At 45.4% G+C, this 23,339-nt stretch overlaps 1 protein-coding gene across 1 annotated transcript in view; it reads left to right on the top strand.

The window, feature by feature from the left end:
• LOC141113926 (uncharacterized) overlaps nt 1-21,070 on the top strand; it is a 38,829-nt gene extending 17,759 nt beyond the window's left edge. Inside the window, exons 8-15 of the mRNA XM_073607274.1 lie at nt 1,158-1,315; nt 9,781-10,137; nt 12,937-13,036; nt 13,160-13,290; nt 14,372-14,492; nt 15,942-16,091; nt 17,396-17,574; nt 20,319-21,070. Coding sequence (XP_073463375.1) covers nt 1,158-1,315; nt 9,781-10,137; nt 12,937-13,036; nt 13,160-13,290; nt 14,372-14,492; nt 15,942-16,091; nt 17,396-17,574; nt 20,319-20,594 — 1,472 coding nt within the window. The 3' untranslated portion in view covers nt 20,595-21,070. The remainder of the gene's footprint in view (nt 1-1,157; nt 1,316-9,780; nt 10,138-12,936; nt 13,037-13,159; nt 13,291-14,371; nt 14,493-15,941; nt 16,092-17,395; nt 17,575-20,318) is intronic.
• The last annotated feature ends 2,269 nt before the right edge of the window (nt 21,071-23,339 follow it).

Genomic DNA, 23,339 nt, shown 5'->3' with positions numbered 1-23,339 from the left:
CAAGGACATTCACCGTCTTCTCCCCCAACCACTGTGTGCTCATTATTGCTGTGTGCTTGCGTCATTGTCATGTTGGAAGGTAAACCTTCTTCCCATTGACTGTTTTCCGGCAGGCATTTTTCCTTCTATCCTGACAAGCGCTCCAGTCCCTGCTGCATAGAACCCCCCCATAGCTGGATATTACCACCTCCATGCTTTACTGTAGGATTGGTGTTATTTGGTGGATGGATTTCCACCAGACATATCTTTTGGTGTTGAGGCCAAATCATTCAATGTTAGTCTCATCTGACCAGAGCACCTTTTTCCATGTGGTTTCAGAATCTTCAAGGTATGTTTTGGCAAAGCTCAGTGCTAACAGCGTGTGGCCTTTCTTGAGGAGTGTTTCTTGCAACCCTCCCATACAAGCCACATTGGTGGAAGATTTGTGGTATTGTCACATGCACACAATGACCACTCTTTGGCAGAGTTGCTGTAGGCCTCTTGGTCGCCTCTCTGACCATCCATGGCTCTTTCATCCAGTCTGGAACGACGTCCTGATCCAGGGAGGGTCTGTTTTGTACCAAATACCTTCCACTTCTTAATAATAGACTTTACTCTGCTTCTTGGCATTGATAAAGCCTTTGTATCCATCTCCTGACTTGTGCCTGTCCACAACTTGATTCCGGTGACCGTGCCTTGCCACCCATAGTTGATTGTTTGCTTTGGTTGCACTGCCAGGGACTGAAATGCTCCAGGGAAGCTCTTTTCATGCTGAGCTAATCAAAATGACCACAGCTGATCACAGTTGAAAGTCACTTGGCTTTGTGTGCCATTGAGAAGGTGATTAGCTACACCTGAATGAGTTTACAAGTCATTTTTAGGAGGGTGGCGATCCTTTTTCCAACTCAGTGATTCGGTTTTTTAATTTTTTAATTTTTATGTTTTCTGACATGTTGGTGTTTTATCTTTCAATTAGATGTTATAAGTAAATACAGCTGGATAAAAAAAAACTGTCTTCATTTTAGGCTGCAAAGCAACAAACTGTGATTATTTTAAAGGGGGATAATTATATTCTTTGCCCACTGTAAATCTGTCTGCAGCTTCAACAGTTTGTCTTTGTACATCACTTGTGAATTTAGCTGTTTGACTAAAGTTGCCCTTTAATATCTTTTTTTCAGAGGTTCATATCCGCAAGCAGCACACCTACCTGGAGGTTCCGATCAGGTGCCGCATCTGCTCTGAGGAGTTTCACGAGCGATACCTCTACCGGCAACATCAGGAGAGTCACAGGAGCCGAAAGACAATGGAGCTGAAATCCGTCAAGCAAGATATACAGGTGAGGCCTTTGGAAGTTGTCACCGTGCAGACTCGTGTTTTTTTTCTTTGTTTCCTTTGTGTTTGTAGCATTACGTTGTCTTTAGAATGTCTATGGAAGATAACTTGGGCAGAAGCAAGTCTTCTTTGTTGCCCAGACAATAATATTACAGTGACAGTTGTTGCTGTCTTGCAAGGTCCTGAAATACTGCTATCTGTGGTTTCTGTTGGCAGTATTCCCCCTCACTTCCTGTCCTGGTGACAACATGTACGCAATAGGGACAGAGACAAAAACATAAATCTGGCAGGGGTTCTAGCCCAGCCTATAGTAAAATGAAGGCCGGATGGGAGCACTGTTGTCATAGGATGTCCTTCCAGAGCGATCTGTCACAGGCTGTGTCCACCAGACACAGCCGATGACTGATCACTGCACTATCCCGCTGCCAGTGTCATGTGATTTCTGTGACCAATCACAGATCACATGACCTTTTGTAAACCATGGATGACTTCCTTTCATGCCATCCATTGTATAAAACAGTGTTGCTAACTGTGATTGATCACAGTGATCACATGGTACAGACAGGGCCAATCAGTCTATCTGTGCCATGTGATTAGCTTTGACCAATCACCGCTAATCACAACAAAACCAGTTTCATTCAGTAAAAATGGTATATATAATATAATTTTTTTTTTTTTTCTTTTACGTAAGGTCTGTGTCCTTGATCGCTGCCACACCAGTTATATGACAACACTGTACTGCACTGGTGACAGTATGTAAAAAAAAAAAAAAAAAGTATTTGTTTTTTTTTTTTTTTAAATTCATTTTCCAAATAATTGTGACGACTTTGACAAACTCGCCATGCCTCTTACTAATTACCTTGGACTGTCTACTTTCCAGAAATGGGTCATTTGGTGGAATTTTTGTACTGTCCTGGGATTTTCAGGCCTCAAGAAATGAGATAAGCCGTCGGTACATAAGGAATGATCAATTTTTAGATATATAGAATGAAAAGGAGGGGATTTGGAACTTTACATGAAAACGTGGTCTGGTAAGACCACGTGTTTCCATCCCTGTCAATGTGACTAAAAAGGAGGACCACAGGCAAGCTTGCAGCAAAGCAAACGAGCCAGCGACAAAAGGGGTGGGACTTTACATGAAGCGGCTGGTTCGCAATTGAATAGATTGGTGGATAGATAATTTGTTTTTAGAGCATACACATTAGTTACCTTCTGTGTTACCTACTGTGTATGCTCTAATAAACAAATTATCTATCCACCAATCTATTCAATTGCGAACCAGCCGCTTCATGTAAAGTCCCACCCCTTTTGTCGCTGGCTCGTTTGCTTTGCTGCAAGCTTGCCTGTGGTCCTCCTTTTTAGTCACAATTTTCACATCTACATCCCATAGTTTGTGGACTCTATAACTTTCCTACAGACTAAATAATATACACTGATTTGGGTTTTTTTCATCAAAGAAATGTAGCTGAATATAGGTTATTTGCAAAATGTTATAACCGAAATAAAGAAAAACGTGTTTTTTTTTTTTGTTTTTTTTCAGTTTATTTAGCAAACAAATAAAAAACACAGTGGCGATTAAATACTATTGAAAGAGAGCTCTATTTGTGTGAAAAAAGTGGCTAAATAAAGTATTTTTTTTGCTGCTAGAGGGTTCCCCTCACTTCCTGTGTGGTAAAATGTTGTCAGCAGGACAGGAAGTGAGGGAAAATCTCTCTAACGGAGCCCCATTTAGCAGTAAAAACTTTTCCTACACTATCCAACACTAATAAATAAAAATATTTTGGCTGGACATACGCTTTTTGAATGAAATGTATTTAACCACCTCCTGCCCGCCGTATAGTCCGATAACAACGGACTGGTTGCATTCTCATTCTGGGACGACGTCGCCCCAGTCTCACGCGCCACTGACGCGGCTCTTTACCCTATGTGGTCAGCTGTGTCCAATCACAGCTAATCGCATGTAAACACGGAAGTGCCGGTAATCCTCTCTCCTCGCCTCACACTGACAGAGTGTGAGGAGAGGGGAGACGATCAGCGGCTTCTCCTCACAGGGGAGACCTGTACAGATAATCAGGGCACTGATCATCAGTGCAGCACCAACAGTGGCCAGCAGTGATGTCGGTCAGCGCCACCTATCAGTGCCCATTAGTGTGGCATATTAATGCTATCTCAGTGCCACCTATCAGTGCTCATTAGTGCAGCCTCATCAGTGAAGGAGAAAAATTACCTTTCTTTCTCGAACATCACGGGACACATAGCCACAGTAATAACTGATGGGTTATGTAGGTACCATTAGGTATTGGACACTGGTCACACCCTAACCAGGAAGTTCAACCCCCTATATAATCCCTCCCCTTCCAGGGATACCTCAGTTTTTACGCCAGTGTCTTAGGTGTTGGACGTGTAAAGATGTCCTGTGCTGAAGCTCCAAAGTAAATATCCTGATATCCTATACTGGGGCAAGCCAGGTGAACCGGATCCATTCAAAGTGTCCTTTCATGGCCGAATTGGATGGTACTCGGGCCTCATGTCCGAAGAAACGAGGTTTTACCTGTAACGCTTCTCTTTTTAGAGAGCTGGACACCGCAGATCAGAAAATGGCTTTAAATCTCCTAATTTCTGGCTGGGTGCTTTACAGGGCCAGAACTGCAGGATCCCCCTACTTGTAGGGGGCCCCAGTCTCTGACGTTTTTTTTAAACGGAGCCCACCGTGAGAGGTGAAGATTGGTTCTGTGTATACAGAACCCTGCGGCTGGATAAGGTAAGAGGCGATTCCACAGAATTTTTGAATTCTAGTAGGTTTTTCTCCTTTAAGGTAAATGCATGCTATGCCTGTCGTGACCACCGGGGGCTGCCAAGAGCACATACCTTCTCATGCTGATTTCTGTCTCAGAGTTCAACGCTGTACAAGCTCCTCCGACCGGCTCCAGGTAGGATGGGATGGGGGGTTTTCTCCTCTGGGATATTCCCCCCAGGCTAGGGGGAGGCCGCAAGTGGGCTGTAAGGCAGTTTTACACCGCACTGTCGCTGCCGCCATGCCGCCATTGCAGGTATGCAGGCCCCATTGCTGCCGGCCTCTCTCCTTCCTCCTCCACCCCCAGCCTTCCTCCATGATTATTCGGAAGGGTCAGGCTCGCGCGGGAAGCGCACGTTTTTCGAAGAAAAAAACGAAGGGGGGGCGTGGCAGAGGGGGGGCAGGGCGTCAGCACAGCGTCAGAGTGCTTAGACGCCCACAGTGCCAGAAGCATGGCCATTTAAAGCACACTTTACAGGTGCTTTGAGCCTTGGAGGGACACAGAGCTTTCTCCTAGGCTGCATTTACTAAGGTAACAACGGACTGGGCATTTGGTAGCAAGGCTTTTGCCAGACTACATCACTCAGCAGTCAGTGTTCATTTTGGATACCTCACACCTTGTTGCTTTGCACTATGGGTAGAAGAGGTTCAAGTACCCCCAGAACCAGAGACACTAGGGGATCTCGTTCAGGTTCTGAGGACCCCCTGTCTGCTACATCCTCCCCCCCTGAGGGGCCAGGGACGGCTGGCCAGGGAGAGCCATTGGGGTCAGGGGCTGTACCTGCTTCCGGCACTACAGCCCCTGTATACATTACACAAGAGGTCTTTTCCTCAACCATTACTGGATTAGAGGAAAGATTAATGGCCGTGATTACAGCTTCACTCAGTGGAAGAAAACGTACTAGGCCTTCCTCTCTTTCCCAAGACCCTCAAGCAGAGGAGCTCTGGGATAAAGGAGATGAATCCCTTTCAGAGGATCGGGATGGAACAGATGATTCCTCTTCTGGGGAATCAGGTGGAGAGGGACCCTCTTCGGCTTCCCAAGAGGAGAAAGTCTTAGTGCAGATCCTTACTGGATTGGTCCGCTCCACATTCAAGTTGCCCGTACCTGAAGCTGTTAAAGAATCCTCTTCTTCTTTGGGGTCGCTGAAACCCTCTCAAACAACACATGCTTTTCTTGTTCATAATTTACTTGAAAAGCTCCTTTATTCTGAGTGGGATCACCCAGATAAGCGATTTCTTCCGCCAAAAAAGTTTTCAACACTTTATCCTATGGAAGAAAAATTTATTAAGATGTGGGGAATGCCGGCCATTGATGCGGCCATTTCCTCTGTAAATAGTAGTCTGACTTGTCCTGTAGACAATGCTCAGATGCCTAGGGATCCTGTGGATAAAAAGATGGAATCCTTATTAAAGGATGTTTTTTCCTTAGCAGGATCAGTGGCCCAACCTGCAGTAGCAGCGATTGGAGTCTGTCAATACTTAAGAGACCATGTTAAGCAGGTCATCAAAGTTTTACCTGAACAACAGGCCCAGGGGTTTGCTAACCTTCCAGCGGCCTTATGTTATGTTGTTGACGCCATTAGAGATTCTATCATGCAAACCTCTCGCCTTTCACTTGGGTTGGTGCATATGCGTAGAATCTTATGGTTGAAAGTTTGGTCAGCTGAAGCACCATGTAAGAAGCTCTTGGCTGGGTTTCCTTTTCGTGGTGCAAGGTTGATTGGAGAAGACTTGGATAACTATATCAAGAGAATCTCTTGTGGGAAAAGCACTCTCTTACCTGTTAAGAAGAAGAGTAAGCGTCCCTCTTTCAAACGGACTCTTTCCCCAGCGCCAGGGGCATCAGCCTCCAGGCAGTTACGACGGCCTCCTCCATCTGTGACAAGAAACAAGAGTCACCCCCAGGGACAAAAGAAGTCCTGGGAGAAGAAGTCTTCTAGACAAGACACTAAGGCCTCTTCATGAGGGGGCGCCCTCGCTCGAGTGGGGGGAAGACTGCTACAGTTTTCAAGGCTCTGGCAGGAGGACTTCCAGGACAGATGGGTAATCTCCATGGTAACCTTAGGGTACAGGCTGGAGTTCCAAGAATTTCCCTCTCCTCTTTTCCTCAGATCAAGTGTTCCCAGAGACCCAGAGAAGAAGCAGTCGCTCCTTCTAGCGTTAGAGCGACTTTTGTTGCAAGAGGTCATTATGGTGGTTCCCACAAAGGATCAAGGATTGGGCTTCTATTCCAACCTTTTTACGGTCCTAAAACCAAATGGGGCTGTCAGACCCATTCTGGATTTAAGGGTTCTGAATTGATTCCTAAGGATACAGTCCTTCCGCATGGAATCAATTCGGACAGTAGTCTCCATCCTGCAGGGAGGAGAATTTTTGGCATCGATAGATATCAGAGATGCAAATGTGCCCATTTTTCCTGCTCATCAGAAGTTTCTGCGCTTCGAGATAGGAGGGCGCCATTTCCAGTTCGTGGCTCTGCCTTTCGGGATAGCCACTGCACCTCGAGTGTTCAGGAAGATCTTGGCTCCTCCTCTGGCCAGATTAAGGGCTCCGGGTATACCTAGACAACCTGCTCTTGATAGACCAGTCGGTAGCCTCCTTGAACGGGAACTTGAGATCCACAGTCAAGTATCTGGAACATCTAGGTTGGATCCTCAACCTAGAAAAATCTTTCCTAAAACCAGTAAGAAGACTGGAGTATTTGGGTCTGATCATAGATACAAGCCAGGAGAAGGTATTTCTTCCTCAGGCAAAGATCACTGCTTTAAGGGAGCTGATTCTGACAGTCAGGACCAAGAAGGGTCCTTCTGTCCGCCTTTGTATGAGGCTGCTGGGAAAGATGGGGTCTTCATTCGAAGCAGTTCCCTATGCTCAGTTCCATTCAAGACTACTGCAACACAGTATTCTGTCGGCCTGGAACAAGAAGGTTCAGGCATTAGACTTTCCGATGCACCTGTCACATGCGGTGCGTCAGAGCCTCAATTGGTGGCTCATACCCGAAAACCTGCAGAAGGGGAAATCCTTTCTACCGGTTACCTGGACGGTGGTAACAACAGATGCCAGTCTGTCAGGTTGGGGAGCAGTTCTGGAACAGTCTGCGATCCAGGGGCTATGGTCCAAGACAGAGAGGACCTTACCCATCAACATTCTGGAGATCCGGGCGGTATACCCAGCCCTAAGAGCCTGGACTATCAGGCTACAGGGTTGCCCGGTCAGGATCCAGTCCGACAATGCCACAGCAGTGGCTTATGTCAGTCATCAGGGAGGCACCCGGAGCCGAGCTGCTCAAAAGGAGGTGAACCAGATCTTAGTCTGGGGAGAGATGCATGTGCCATGCATATCGGCAGTTTTCATTCCAGGGATAGAGAACTGGCAGGTGGACTATCTAAGTCGCCAGCAGTTACTCCCAGGGGAATGGTCTCTGCACCCGACGTCTTTTTGGCCATATGCCAAAGATGGGGGGTCCCAGATGTGGATCTCTTTGCATCCCGATTTAACAAAAAGATAGACAAATTTGTGGCAAGGACGAGGGATCCTCTTGCATGCAGGACGGATGCGTTGGTGATTCCGTGGTATTGGTTCTCACTGATTTATGCATTCGCGCCTATTCTGTTACTGCCACGACTCCTTCCCAGGATCAGACAGGAAAGGAAGTCGGTACTTCTGGTGGCCCCCGCTTGGCCCAGAAGGACTTGGTATGAAGAAATAGTAAGGATGACGGTGGGTTCCCAGTGGAACCTACCGGTACGCCCAGACCTGTTATCTCAAGGTCCAGTGTTCCATCCTGCCTTACAAACGCTAAATTTGACGGTTTGGCTATTGAGACCCACGTTCTGAAGAGTCGTGGGCTTTCAGGTCCTGTCAGATCTACCTTGATAAATGCAAGCCAGCTTCCAGAATGATTTATCATAGAGTCTGGAAAGCTTATGTATCCTGGTGTGAATCCAGGGGTTGGCATCCCAGGAAATATGTCATAGGTAGAATTCTTGATTTTCTACAATTAGGATTAGAGATGAAGCTGGCTTTGAATACCATCAAGGGCCAGGTCTCGGCTTTATCAGTATTGTTTCATCGGCCACTTGCTTCGCATTCTTTGGTCCGAAACTTTATGCAGGGGGTGATGCGTCTTAATCCTCCGGTTAAGGTGCCCCTAAACCCCTGGGACTTGAATTTGGTTCTGGCGGTGTTACAGAAGCAGCCTTTTGAACCAATACGTCAGATTCCTTTGGTCCTTTGGTAATTTTTCTGGTAGCCATCTCTTCTGCTAGAAGAGTATCAGAATTAGCAGCTCTTTCCTGTAAGGAGCCTTATTTGATTGTACACAAGGATAGAGTGGTACTGCGCCCTCATCCTAGTTTTTTATCGAAGGTGGTTTCAGATTTTCATCTAAACCAAGACATTATTCTGCCTTCCTTTTTTCCAGATCCCTCTTCTCCAGAAGAGAGATCTCTACATTCTTTGGATGTAGTAAGAGCAGTCAAGACCTATCTGGAAGCAACTGCTCAGATTCGCAAAACGGATGTTTTGTTCGTGCTGCCAGAGGGTCCCAATAGAGGACAGGCAGCGTCAAAAGCTACCATTTCTAAATGGATTTGACAATTGATTATTCAAGCTTACGGTTTGAATCAGAAGTTTACTCCGTTTCAGATCAAGGCACATTCCACAAGGGCTATTGGTGCTTCTTGGGCAGTGCATCACCAGGCTTCTATGGCTCAGATCTGCAAGGCCGCAACCTGGTCTTCAGTCCATAAATTCACCAGATTTTATCAGGTGGATGTGAGAAGGCATGAGGATATCGCCTTTGGGTGTAGTGTGCTGCAGACAGCGATACAGGGTCCTCAGGTCTGATTGCACCCTACTTGGTTGTGACCCCCCCCCCCCTCAGGTAGCATTGCTCTGGGACATCCCATCAGTAATTACTGTGGCTCTGTGTCCCGTGATGTTCGAGAAAGAAAATAGGATTTTTTATAACAGCTTACCTGTAAAATCCTTTTCTTTCCATGGACATCAAAGGACACAGAGGTCCCGCCCCTCTTCTAATACACTTATATTGCTTTGCTACAAAACTGAGGTATCCCTGCAAGGGAAGGGATTATATAGGGGGTTGAAATTCCTGGTTAGGGTGTGCCAGTGTCCAATACCTAAAGGTACCTACATAACCCATCAGTTATTACTGTGGCTATGTATCCCGTGATGTCTATCGAAAGAAAAGGATTTTACAGGTAAGCTGTTATAAAAAATCCTATTATTTACAACATTTTGTTCAATTTTTTTTTGTCTTAGTAGCTATTGGAGTGTACCACCATTCAGTGCCAGGTTGGCACTAATGTTGTTGTATGTGCCTTTCTAGATGTATATCTTAAAGCCTGGGTATGCCCAATAGGCTCTGTTTTGTACCTAAACTTTCTTTTTTTCAAATAAACAGAATTTAAAATATATATATATATATATATATATATATATATATATATATATATATATATATATATATATATATACATTTAAAAAAAAAAATTTCAGCAAAAAAAAAACAGTGGTGATTGGCACCAAAAAAGCTCTATTTGTGTGAAAAATATGATAAAAGTTTTAATTTGGGTACAGTGTTGCATGACTGCGCAATTGTTGCAGTAAAAAGGTTTATAATCACTTTAATGTATTTTCCTTGATTTCAGACTTATGAGTTGGAGGAGGAGGAAGCAGAGATCGCCACCACTGAAGATGGAGTGTCCTGGAACATCGTACCGGCCACAGGCGAGGCTCAGCTGTTTCTAAACTATCAGCAGGGGGAGCAGCAGGGCACTGTGACAGAGCTGCACAGCATACCAATGCAGACGGAAGACGGCAGCATTGTGCAGGCCATAGTGCTGCAGAGCGGTGAGCAGGTGGACGCTGAGGCGATGCATGCCGAGGTGTACGAGGTGCAAGATCTGGCCCAAGTCTTTCGGCCCATAGTGGAGCAACAGTCCTCCGAGCCCATAGTCCTAACACTGGAGTCTATTAATCCGGACGCACAGAGTGCAGAGCAGCAGGTAAGAGACAGAAAGTGTACAATCATTTCAACTTTTTTTTTCAGCCCCGAGCAGGCTGAAAATAGGTAAGTATATACATCTTTCTTGCACAGGTTAATTATCATACATGTGTAATTTTTAAGCCTTAATAGTTTTTTGCTGGAACTCTACTTTAAAGTGAGATTATCTGCAATTTTTAACCACATACTGGCTGTCCCCATAGCAAATTTACTGCTACAGGACCGCCCTCCTATGTAGAATCACACATATATATATATCTGCGGTCCTGTAGCAGTAAATCTGCTATGAGGACAGTCAGTATGTGGTTAAAAATTGCAGAAAATCTCACTTTAAAGTAGAATTCCATAGATATATATTTATACCGTATTTATCGGCGTATAACACGCACTTTTTTCCCCTTAAAATCAGGGGAAAATCGCAGGTGCGTGTTATACGCCAATCCCCTGCGATCCCGAGCTGTCACATCTTCAAAATCGCTGACCGCGATTTGAAAATGGCGCCGCCGGCGCCGAAATACACAGAGCCGGTTCTCGGCGGCTCTCGTTCACTTTCGGCTCCACTCGTAGTCCCGAGCGGAGCTATCCGAACCTACTCGGCTAGGTTCGGATAGCTCTGCTCGGGACTACGAGTGGAGCCGAAAGTGAACGAGAGCCGCCGGGAAGAGCCGAGGACCGGCTCTGTGTATTTCGGCGCCGGCGGCGCCATTTTCAAATCGCGGTCGCTGATTTTGAAGCCCAGGATGGCAGGGATAGAGGATCGAAGGCTGCACTGGGGCAAGGCTGCACTGATGGGCATTTAAATGTAAGTTTTTTTCTCTTCAACTTCCCTCCTAAAAGTTTTTTTTTTCCTTAAAATTCCCTCCTAAATTGGGGTGCGTGTTATACACCGATAAATACAGTATATAGATATAGAATATATATATATATATATATATATATATATATATATATATATATATCTCTCTCTATCTATCTATCTATCTATATATATATATATATAGATAGATAGATAGATAGATAGATATAGATACATCTATCTATATATATATATATATATATATATATATATATATATATATATATATATCTATATATTATATAATATAATAGATATATAGATAGTTATCTAGATATATATATCTAGATACAGTATATATATATATATATATATATATATATATATATATATATATATATATATATATATCTATATATATATATATATATATATATATATCTATATCTATCTATCTGTCCAGGATATATCTATCTATCTATATGTAGGAGTTCTGCACTTCCGCCTACAGGAGATTATTCACAACAGAAGCCGCTCTGCGGGTGCCAGGCACTAGATGTCCGCCGGCACCCAACGATCGTCGGGCAGAGACACAGAACGGAGCTCTGCCTATGTATACAAGACAGAGCTTCGTTCTGACAGCAGGGAAGGGATGGATTTTGTGTCCCTGCATGGGGGGGGGGAATTTGTGGAAATAGTTTTTTAAGGTAAACTTACACTTTATCCACTTCCCGACCACCTACTGCAGCTTTACTGCTACAGTGTGGCCACGCTGCGCTGCATCACGTTTATATAGATATATAATTTATATTTATTTATTTATATACATGATCCAGCATTTCTGGGTAGGGGCCACGCTCTCCCGTCGACCCGGCTGTGCTGTCATTCTCTACAGCACAAGCCGGTTTATGGCTGGGACCGTCTGATCGGCTGAGCAAATGACAGAAGAGAGCCCTGTGTTGGTAAAGAAAAAAACTCACAGGGCTCTCTATAGAGAGCAGCGATGTGGCTGTTTTCTTTCACCCTACAAAGCAGGGAGTCAAAATAGTCACATTGCTTAGTAAAAGCAGCGCACATTACAAACTTTACACTTTTTAGGCACACAGTTAACCGTTTAAATGCCCCTTAATGTTAACCCCCTTCCCAGCCCCCTCCCTTCACACTCATCACTGATCACTGTATTAGTGTCACTTTTACAGAGTTACATAGTAGGTGAGATTGAAAAAAGTCCAAGTCCAACCTATGTGTGTAATTTATGGTGATGTCAGTGTCAGTTCCCCCCCAGCTTCAGTTAGTATCAGATTGCCCGCCGCACTATCACAGTTCTGCTATAAGTCACTGATCGCTGCCATTACTAGTTAACAAAAAAGATAATTAAAATTTGTGAATATTTCCCATCGTTTGTAGACGCTGTAATTTTTATGCAAACCAATTAGGCTTCATGTACACGGCACGTTTTTACAATCTCTCCTGAACAATTTAACTTGACAGATAGTAACCCACGTTTGAAACGTCTGTTTTGCCGCGTTTACATGCCGCGTTTAGCTGCATTTTGCCGCATTTGCGTTTAAAAGCGTTTTATTTATTCTTAAATAGCCAACAATGAAAAACGTGTGTAAACGAAACGCTGCTAAATACCACCAAATATAAACTGTATTTATGGGGAAAAAAAGGACGCCAATTTTGTTCGTGTACAGCGTCGTACGAACGGACAATTGTCAGCAAAAGCGACGCAGTGCCGGATCGCAAAAAATGGCCTGGTCATTAAAGGGGGTAAAATCTTCCAAAGCCGAGGAAGAAAAAATTGCCTGGTCATGAAGGGGGGTAAAATCTCCCAAAGCTGAGGTGGTTAAGTGCAAGCAATGAGGGGACTGCTCACGTAGGTAATTGGAAAGGTCATCTGTGAATCAAGAGGGGGCATCGTTCTCCCCAGCCCATCTTTTTCTGGAAGCGGGTTTTCCTCTCCCTATACAGTTGTTACATTTTTTTTTTTCTTCTCCTCAGAGTCTCGTCCCCGACTTCATTCCCCAGGCGGCTTCCACACCCCGACCCCCATCCATTAAAGGGAGACGGATTCAGCCAATCAGCCCTGAGCAGCAGATCGGTGAGCACAGTTCATCTCAATACAGTAATCACAGCTGAATATTAAGCATTTTTTACTTATACTGGTGGATTGAGGCTTCCTTTTTTATGAACACATTATGAATTTTATCATTCCTGCCCATAGAGGTGAAGCTGCATCGGTGTAAAGACTGCGACAAGGCCTTCTCTACCGGCATGGAGCTCCTGAAACATAAAAAATTACACAAGCCAGAGAACATGTTTAAATGTCCTTTTTGTGAGAATGAGTCTTTGGGGGTAAGTCTGTATTTAAAGTCGGTTACCTAACAATGAAATTATCCTGTAGGCCAGTGGTCTCCAAACTGCAGCCCTTTGCTTGCCTTTATCCAGCCCCTGGGACATTATTCCTCCCACTGACACCAGTGATGGGGCACTATTCCTCCCACTGACACCAATGATGGGGCACTATTCCTCCCACTGACACCAATTATGTGGCACTATTCCTCCCACTGACACCAATGATGGGGCATTATTCCTCCCACAGACACCAATGATGGGGCATTATTCCTCCCACAGACACCAATGATGGGGCATTATTCCTCCCACTGACACCAATGATGGGGCATTATTCCTCCCACTGATACCAATGATGTGGCACTATTCCTCCCACTGACACCAATGATGGGGCATTATTCCTCCCACAGACACCAATGATGGGGCATTATTCCTCCCACAGACACCAATGATGGGGCATTATTCCTCCCACAGACACCAATGATGAGGAGTTATTCCTCCCACAGACACCAATGATGGGGCACTATTCCTCCCACAGACACCAATGATGGGGCACTATTCCTCCCACAGACACCAATGATGGGGCACTATTCCTCCCACAGACACCAATGATGGGGCACTATTCCTCCCACAGACACCAATGATGGGGCACTATTCCTCCCACAGACACCAATGATGGGGCACTATTCCTCCCACAGACACCAATGATGGGGCACTATTCCTCCCACAGACACCAATGATAGGACACTATTCCTCCCACAGACACCAATGATGGGGCACTATTCCTCTCACTGACACCAACAATTGCGGGCACTATTCCTTTCACTGACACCAATGATGTAGTGCTAATCCTCCCACTGACACCAATGATGTAGTGCTAATCCTCCCATTGACACCAATGATGGGGGCACCATTCCTCCCACTGACACTGGCCCTTTGTTTAGATAGTTTGGAGACCCCCTGCTATAGGACATTGTATATTATTTGGATAAGAGGTTATGATTTTTGCTTTTCATTCTGGTCTGATATTCGTATGCTGGAAAGTTGTCTTACATAGAAAACTTCCTTCCCTCTGTGTGTCTAGGCCCTCGAGCTGATCCTTCACATTCAGGTCCACAATGATGACCGCCCATTCCACTGTGAACAATGCAACTTCTCCACAACTGATTCCTTCAAGCTGACCAGGCATAAGAGAACTCACACAGGTAGGTAGGGAATGGGGTGGCTGTCTTGCAGTACCCCCTTGTTGCTGTTTGACAAAACAACATCAGCTGCTGCTAGCCGCCAAACTCTTAGGCTCGGTTCACACTGCCGCGACTTGTGAGACCTCAAGTCGCATGACATGTGAAATCCCATGTTAGTCTATGAGAGCTGTCCTAATTGGCACTACTGAAATCGCTCCGACTTTAGAAAAGGTTCCTGTGGGGCGACTTCTGTCCGACTTGTGCCCATAGACTTTAATGGAAGTCGCCTCCAAGTTAGATCCTCATCTACATTGATGTGATTCAGATCTGACATTACAGGAAGATTACACAGGCATTCCCTGCAGTGTAGCCCCTCCTTCGCTTCAAAGTCGCATCAAAATAGTTCTCAAATCGCAGTCACCTAGCAAAGTCGCCTGACTTTCAGGTGGCAGCACTCTCAACCAAGGACCACGGCTATGGAACACTCTACCTACCCACATCCGCATGGAAGAAAACCATCAGGCCTTCAGGAAGAAAGTCAAGACCTACCTCTTCTAAGGAGCTGGACAACACAGGAGAGATCTAGCGCCTTGAGGCGATTCAGTTCGCATGTGCAGCGCTATACAAATCATACATTTATTCATTCATCATTCATTCAACCGAGCCTTAGTTCCTGTTCACACCAATGCATTGCGGAATTTGCAGTGAGTCCTGTGTGGTTACCACATCAAAATCGCACCTTGTTCATGCGAACCGCTGCAGGTATGTATGTTAAAGCGGAGCTCCACCCAAAAGGGGAAGCTTTTCTTGTTAACCTTCCCCCCCCCCCCCCCTCCTCTGCCACATTTGGCATTTTTCGGGGTGGAGGGGGGAGCGAGTACCTAGTTTTGAAACCACGGCAAACTCAGCCAGAAGTTCGGCCCCCCCTCCTTCCCTCGCCACTGTGCCATTCACAAAGTGCAGCGCACTTCGCGCATGCGCAATAAGGAACTTGCTGTATAGCCATCAAAGCTGAGATGGTGGTGGCAGCACCCAAGAGCCCATTGAAAAATCGGCTCAGGTGACGACACCACTGGATTTGTGGACAGGTAAGTGTCCTAATATTGAAAGTCAGTCACTGCAGCATTTTTTTTTTCATAAATGTCGGTCTTCTTTTTTTGTTTAAAGCGCAAAAAATGAAAAACCGCAGAGTTGATCAAATACCACCAAAAGAAAGTTCTATTTCTATTATTCTATTCAGTTTTATTTGGGTACAGCATCGCACGAGCGCACAGTTGTCAGTTAAAGCAACGCAGTGCCGTATCGCAAAAAAAAATGACCTGGTCAGGAAGGGGGGTAAATCTGTCCAGAGCTGAAGTGGTTTACTGCCATCACAGTGGATGGTGTGAGAACAGCTAGAAGCTGTAATATAATATTCTGTCCAGAATTTGCTAACTTTCATTGATTTATCCTCCCTTTTTTCTTTCTCAGGAGAGAAGCCTTTTACATGTAATGTATGTGAGGCCAAGTTCACGCAGAAGACCAGCATGTTGATGCACATTCAGCGGAAACACACCAAAGAGCTCCCCAAATTAAGCTGTCCTCTGTGTAAAACCATCCTGACCGGGAAGCACAGTCTGAGTGAGTATACTTCTGATTCACCTCCTTCCCAGACCTGATGGTATGCTTTGGCAAAGGTATGGGATTCGCTGCCCCCAGGCCCTAAAATTGGGGGACGCTTTGCATTGCTTGAGAGAATGCAAAGTGTTCTCCGAATTGCATCCAAGCAACGGACCTCCTGTGTTCATAATGCAGCAGGACAGCTGCTCAGCTCAAGAATCGGTAGATAGTGGATAGGATGAGCTCCGGCGTGTTCGCACACTCCACGTGCAGAGCCTGCCAGGAAGTTGCGCTAATCACAGGCAGTGAGACACTTCCTGATCTCTGCAGCCACACATCGGGAAAATGTCTCACTGCCTGTGATTAGCGCTGCGCCGTGCTGACTTCCTGGCGGGCTCGGCACGTGGAGTGTGCGAACACGCCGGAGCTCATCCTTAGTGTATACTATAGTGACTTCCAAGATCCACAGGGATCCAAAACATATGGCAAATACAATAAATAAATACATACAATAAATACCATCATTATAAATAAATGATTTAACCACTTTAAAGCGGAGCTCCACCTAAATTGGGAAGCTTCGCTTGTTTGCATCACCCCCCCCCCCCCCCCGCCACATTTGGCACCTTTCGGGGGGGGGGAAGCGTCGAGGTCGCCCGGAAGTTGGGCCCTCCTCCTCCTTCCCCCAAATTTATAAGGCGCAGCACGCTTTGTGCATGCGTAAGTGGGGGAATCTGATGTGAAGCCGCAAAGACTACACTGCCAGTTTCCCTTACAAGGAATGTGGCAGCAGCACCGTATGCCGATTGAAAACTCGGCTGGGGTGCTGACATCATGGGATTCCTGGACAGGTAAGTGTCCTAACAAAAGTCAGCTACACTATTTTCTGGTACTTTTTGTTTCCATGTGGAAATCTGTTTTATGGGGTTTTTTTTGCTAAAAAACTAGTTAGAACCCCCAAACTATCTATCTATATATAGATCTTTAAAAAAAAATGTTTTAAAGCAGGGGCCCTAGAGAATAAATTGGTGGGTTTTGCCAATTTTTATGTCCCACGGTATTTGTGCAGCGATTTTTCAAACGCAGTTTTTTGGGGGAAAAAAAAAAAACACTTTTATTAAATTTAAAAACACAATACATAACCCAATTTTTTGTAAAATCTAAAAGATGATGTTACGCTGAGTAAATAGATGCCACTTGAAGTCAAATGACACACCGGATACGTGATTTGGCGGCAAGTGGTTAAAATTTGAAGACGCTTCTAACTGCCTGTGTATCCGTACACATATGTTTATTGTGACCCGTTTTCATGTGTTGTATTACAGACATTCACCTGCGGAAGCAGCACGCTCACTCAGAGACCGAGCTGAAGTGCCGTTTCTGTCCCGCCACGTTTCGGGAACGGTTTGTCCTCCGCGAGCATCAGAAGACTCATAGAAACGAAAAGCCCATCAAATCAGTCACCCCGAGGGCAAAAAGGAGAAAAATCACTGACAAGAGTCAGGTAAGGAAGGCAGGGATCCAGATTCACAGTGGCTGAAGAGTGCCTGCTTAATATATAAGATTTAGTTACTGTAAACAGGATTGGCAGAAGAGAATGTTAAAGTGGATCTAAAGCTTTAAAGTGTATGTTCAGCCTTATAGAAAATCTGTGAGATCACCTTACACTTGACCCCCTCCCTCCCCAATTCCCCCCCCCCACCCCCCGCGATCCTCCTCTGTTAGACATCGGCATGCCTCTTCACCCACCCGCTTCTCTCCTCTCCTCACAGTGCTGACAGGACGGGCCAGATGGATTCTGATTGGTCAACATCGTCCATGTGACAATGCTGACCAAATCACTCTGGTCCGTACCGGCTAAGCAGTACGAAGAGGAGATTAAACCGCTGGGATTTCAAATCCCTGGACCGGTGAAGCAGCATGCAGCAGAATATCGATGGACTCCAGCACAGCTGGACCAGGGGGGATGGGGGGGGGATCCGGTGTAAGGTCACCTTATAGATTTTCTGTAAAGCTGAACTTACACTTCAAAGGAGAAGTACAGCCAAAGCCCTATGGATCACAGGGGTGCAGTTCGTTCTGCACTCTTGTGACCCATTTTCAGCAGACAGCGGGCTGATGTCACAGAGCCGGTCCAGGCTCAGGCAAGATCACGACAGTGAAGACAGCTCTGCCCACATGCCTGGACCTGCATCTGGCTCAGCCTCTCAGTGAGCCGCTGAGAACCTGGGCCCGGCCGCTCCCGCCCCCACCATGGCCCAGCCCTCCAGTGAGCATGGTGGGGGGGCAGAGCAGACAGCAGGGACTGACAGTCACCAGCTCTCTCCTCAGGGAGCCCTGAGAACGGAGTGATCGGCAATGTTTGCTCGCTAGGTTCTCAGTGTTAGAGCTGGTGGGGGATAGATGCAGCATCCACCTAGGTAAGAATGAATCAAGAAAAAAACATGTACTTCCCTTTGAATGTTTTTTTACCTTAACACATTCTCTGCCTGATCTGACAGACAGAAGGAGAGCAGCTCCATATAAGTGCATTATTAGGACATTTTATACCATAAAAGACTAACTCACAAGATGTATGAGATATCAGCGCATGTGGGATTAACCACTTCACCCCCAGAAGATTTGGCTGCTGAATGACCAGGCCATTTTTTGCGATTTGGCACTGCGTTGCTTTAACTGACAATTGCGTGGTTGTGCGGCACTACACCCAAACAAAAGTGACGTCCTTTTTTTCCCACAAATAGAGCTTTCTTTTGGTGGTATTTGATCATCTCTGCAATTTTCATTTTTTGCGCTATAAACAGAAAAAGAGCTACAATTTTGAAAAAACACAATATTTTGTACTTTTTGCTGTAAGAAATATCCCCATTTTTTTTTTTTAAAAAAAGCTAATTTTTTCTCAGTTTAGGCCGATATGTATTCTTCTACATATTTTTGATAATAAAATTGCAATAAGCATATATCGATTGGTTTGCGCAAAAGTTATAGCGTTTATAAAATAGCGATCTATCTGCGATTTTTATGGGGACTGCGACATTATGGCGGACACGTGGGACACTTTTGACACATTTTTGGGACCATAGACATTTATACATCGATCAGTGCTATAAAAATGCACTGATTACTGTAAAAATGTCACTGGCAGGGATGGAGTTAACACTAGGGGGCGATCAAGGGGTTAACTGTGTTCCCTGTGTGTGTTTCTAACTGGGGGGGGGCACTGACCAAGAAGAAATTACAGATCATAATTCCTAGCTATTAGGAACTCACGATCTGTCACTCCTCACAGAACAGGGATTTGTGTGTCCCTTTTCTGCCTCTCCTGCCCGCGATCGCTCGTGGCCGGCTGTCATCGCGACTGTCGGCCACAAGCATCGGTACCCCCTGCAGTGCAGCGGGCTCGTGTGCACGCACCTGCTATCCCGCTTAAAGGAGCCAACATATAGCTACGACGGCTCACGGGATTGTGCCGACCTGCCGCAGTATAATGACGGCGGCTGGTTGGCAAGCGGGTAATAATGTGGTTCTTCCGCTCGTGGGGAAGATTATCTTCTCACTGGTGAAGAGGCAGCTGATGGGTCCAGGGACGCCGGTGGTTCCCAGCGCTTCCAGACACTCAGGACGGCTCACAGACAGCGGTGTACATCACTTCCGGTTGGAGAGAGAGCGGGGAGGAGCGCGCGTTCAGAGCATGCGTGCTCCTTCATCAGGCTTGATCTGGATCCAGCGCTGTGCATGAGAGCAGCGTCTCTCTCTGCTCTCTCCCTTCTCACAGGGTAGATTGATAGCAGCAGCAGACGACATTGGCTCCTGCTGCTATCAATCAATTCCTGTGACGAGGATTTCAGGGCAGAGCAAAGCACTGCTGTCTGTGTCTATAGACTCAGGCAGCAGTGCTCATGAGTGAGTACCCTCCTTAGCAAACGGCTTGTTGGGGAGGTACTCGTAAAGCAGGAGGAGCCAGGAGCACTGGCGGGGGACCCCAGAAGAGGTGGATCGGAGCTGCTCTGTACACAGAGCAGGTTTGTTGTTAAAAAAATGTAAATGTTTTGAATCCCTTTAATAATGTTATTTATGTTCAGCTGTTGTCCGAAATCAGGCTTGCTGTGGGGAGTGTCTAGTCCATAGCGTGAAAGGCAGGAGGGGGAGGTGCTTTGGTGGGCTTACAGGAGAAACACAGCCTCAGCAAATTGCTCTGTAGCTTCCCATTAAGTGCAAGATATTTTCACTTTTTTTTTTCATTTCTAGAGCGATCAGGTGAACTTTGAGGAGCAAGAGCCGGTGATCGGAGCCCAGGCGGAGGAGTACACCTGGCAGGTTCTACCGGCAGAGCAAGAGACCCACCAAATCCACTTTGTGATCAGCGGTGGAGAGGAGGCAACCTCAGTGACAGAGTACCACCTCCTCCCAGTGGAGGCGGACGACGGCAGAGTCATTAGCATTGAGGTGTCAGGGATAGAGGAGGTGGAGCAGATAGAAGAAGGTACAATACAGCAGGTCATTTTAGGGGATATCTATAAATAGCTAAGCTGTGTGTGACCGGTATCAGTGTCCACGGGGTGCTGCATCTAGGGAGGGCCCCCCATAAACAAAGGAGAAGGGAGCACGTCCAGGGGACGAAGATTCGCAGCGTGGTGCCGACCAAGGAGCACACGAAGGCCGACAAGGGAAGGCAACCTAGGCCTCTTTGTACATATGTAGGTTATTTGTTTTATATTGGTTCGTTATCTAGACTTGTTTAAATTATAAGAGATTTTAAATATGTGCATAAAGCCACTGAATATTAGAAATGGGCAGGCCTGGAAGGTTGCATTACGCAGCAGATTGGAAAGGGTTATTTTCAGTAACAGAAAGACTATCAGCAATAAAAGTGCCTGAAGTTCCCCTGACAAGTCTGCACATTGGGAGAGAGGTGTGTGCGGGAAAATTCACAATCTCAGCAATTTGGATGGAGATCTGTTAAACGACATCTCTTGAGCTGAATAAAAGTTACGTCCATACAGTTGTAGTGAATTTTTTTTTGTGATTTCGCTTTTACATTTCTCAGATATTTAACCACTTCCCGTCCAGCCTATTGTCAAATGAAGGCTGGGCGGGACCTTTGTTGTTCTGGGTGGACGTCCTATTATGTCCTTCAGGAGAACGCCTCACGTGGGTGCCGTGCCACGGCGCGATCTGTCACCGGCTGTGTCCACTGGACGCAGCCGATGACTGCTCAGGGTACTGGCCTGCAGCCTGTACCCTGTGATCACTGTGACCAATCACAGCACATCACATAACAATTGTAAACAATTAATGGCTTCCTTTCATGCCATCCATCTGTACAATTATGTTGCTGTAAAAAGTGGTGTAGCGCTAATATAAGATTGAATAAACAAACTTTCAGTGTTGAAAGTAAACTAAAATAAAACATCATTATGAAAGTCCATACAGATATGAAGTAGTAGTAAGAGAACTGGTGAAATCCGCTTGAACTGACATCGCCACCATCACCCAAACACACTGCCTCTTACCCTAAGGTAGATCAAAACAAGCATAGGTATTTATCAAGCAACTGCTCCTCAGCAGTATGGGGGATGATAGACGGCAGCTCCTTCAGGTAGATATCAGTAAGCCTCGATCACTCGCAATGACAGATCCTCACCAGTAAGGGATTAGACAGACCAGCTTATTCACCAATGTAATAACCCGGTAGAGAAAAGAAGACACTTCATAGTGCAGAAATCCCAAAACCTCCCAGTTTAATGTATAATTAAAAGTGGTTACACTCACATGCACATAATTAAAAGCAGGCAAGCGAACGGAAGAAACGCCCGGCGTTTCAAGCCCATTTTATGGTTGCTGCATCCTGGCAAACAAGTCGCGTCACACGTCACAGACTCCTCCCTATGCATTTCGTCATCACTGACGTTGCTAGCTGTGATTGGTCAATGTGATTATATGGTACAGACAGGGCCAATCACAGCCCATCTATACCATGTGATTAGCTGTGGCCAATCATGGCTAATAACAACAAAACGAACTAATCAATTTCATTTAGTAAAGGGTAAAAAAAAAAAAATCCTGATCACTTTCCCAGAGTAGAACAATGTTACTATGGTAACATTTATATTGCTTTGGTCATAGTGTTTTTTCTTTTCTTTTTTTACATACTGGCCCCAGTCAATGTCCCTGATCACCACCACACCATTTATATGATTATGTGTGTACAGTGCAGTGTACCATTGCAGGGTGACAGTATGTAAAAAAAAAAAAAAAACATTTTTAATTCATTTTCCATAAAATTGTGACATATTACAACTTCAGAACACCCGCCATGCCTCTTACAAAATACCTTGGACTGTGCACATTCCAAAAAAGGGGTCATCTGGGGGGGTATTTGTACTGTCCTGGTATTTTTTGGGCCTCAAATGAGAGCCGTCAGTACATCAGGACTGATCAATTTTTCAGATATATACCCCATAGTTGGTGGACGCTTTCCTACAGACTAAATAATAAACACTGACTTGGGTTATTTTCACCAAAGAAATGTAGCAGAATACAGTTTAGCCTAAATGTATAAGGCTCGGTTCACACGGGGGCGACTTGTCAGGCGACCTAGCCCCCTGACAAGTCGCCTCCCGTTCTGTACAATGGAACCGTTCTAATCGGAGCGACGCAAGTCGCTCCGACTTAGAAGAAAGGTTCCTGTACTACTTTGGGGGCGACTTGCATAGACTTCTATACAGAAGTCGTCTTGCAAGTCGCCCCGGCAGTCGTGGGCAGGTCGCCTCAGTGAGGCGACCTGCAAGTCGTGCCGCCTCTGGTGTGAACCGAGGCTGAAGAAAGATTATTTGCAAAATTTTATAACAGAAATGAAGAAAAACGTGCTTGTTTTTATTTGTTTTTTTCCCAAATTTTTTGTTTTTTTTAGTTTATTTAGCAAATAATATAAAACCCAGCTGTACCACTAAAAGAAAAATAAGTTATAAAAGTTTTATTTGGGTACAGCGTTGCAAGACCACGCAATTGTCATTGAAAGTGTGACAGCGCTGAAAGCTGAAAATTGGCCTGGGCAGGAAGGGGGTGAAAGTGCCCAGTATTGAAGGAGTTAATGTGTAATTGTGTGTTTTGTTTTGTTTTTTTTTTTTTTAGTTCTTGATTTTAGACTGACTGGCTCCAGTGAATCAGCATATACTGATACAGGTACCATCCAGGTACACTTATATCTGCTTTTCTTTTAAGAGGGTAGATGCGTATCTTGAAAATTGTTAAAGGATGCCTAAATCC

The sequence above is a fragment of the Aquarana catesbeiana genome, linkage group LG12 (assembly GCF_042186555.1).
Source record: "Aquarana catesbeiana isolate 2022-GZ linkage group LG12, ASM4218655v1, whole genome shotgun sequence".
Classification (NCBI taxonomy): Eukaryota; Metazoa; Chordata; class Amphibia; order Anura; family Ranidae; genus Aquarana; species Aquarana catesbeiana.
The sequence above is the reverse complement of the archived record's forward strand: the minus strand, read 5'-3'. Positions and strand labels throughout refer to the sequence as shown.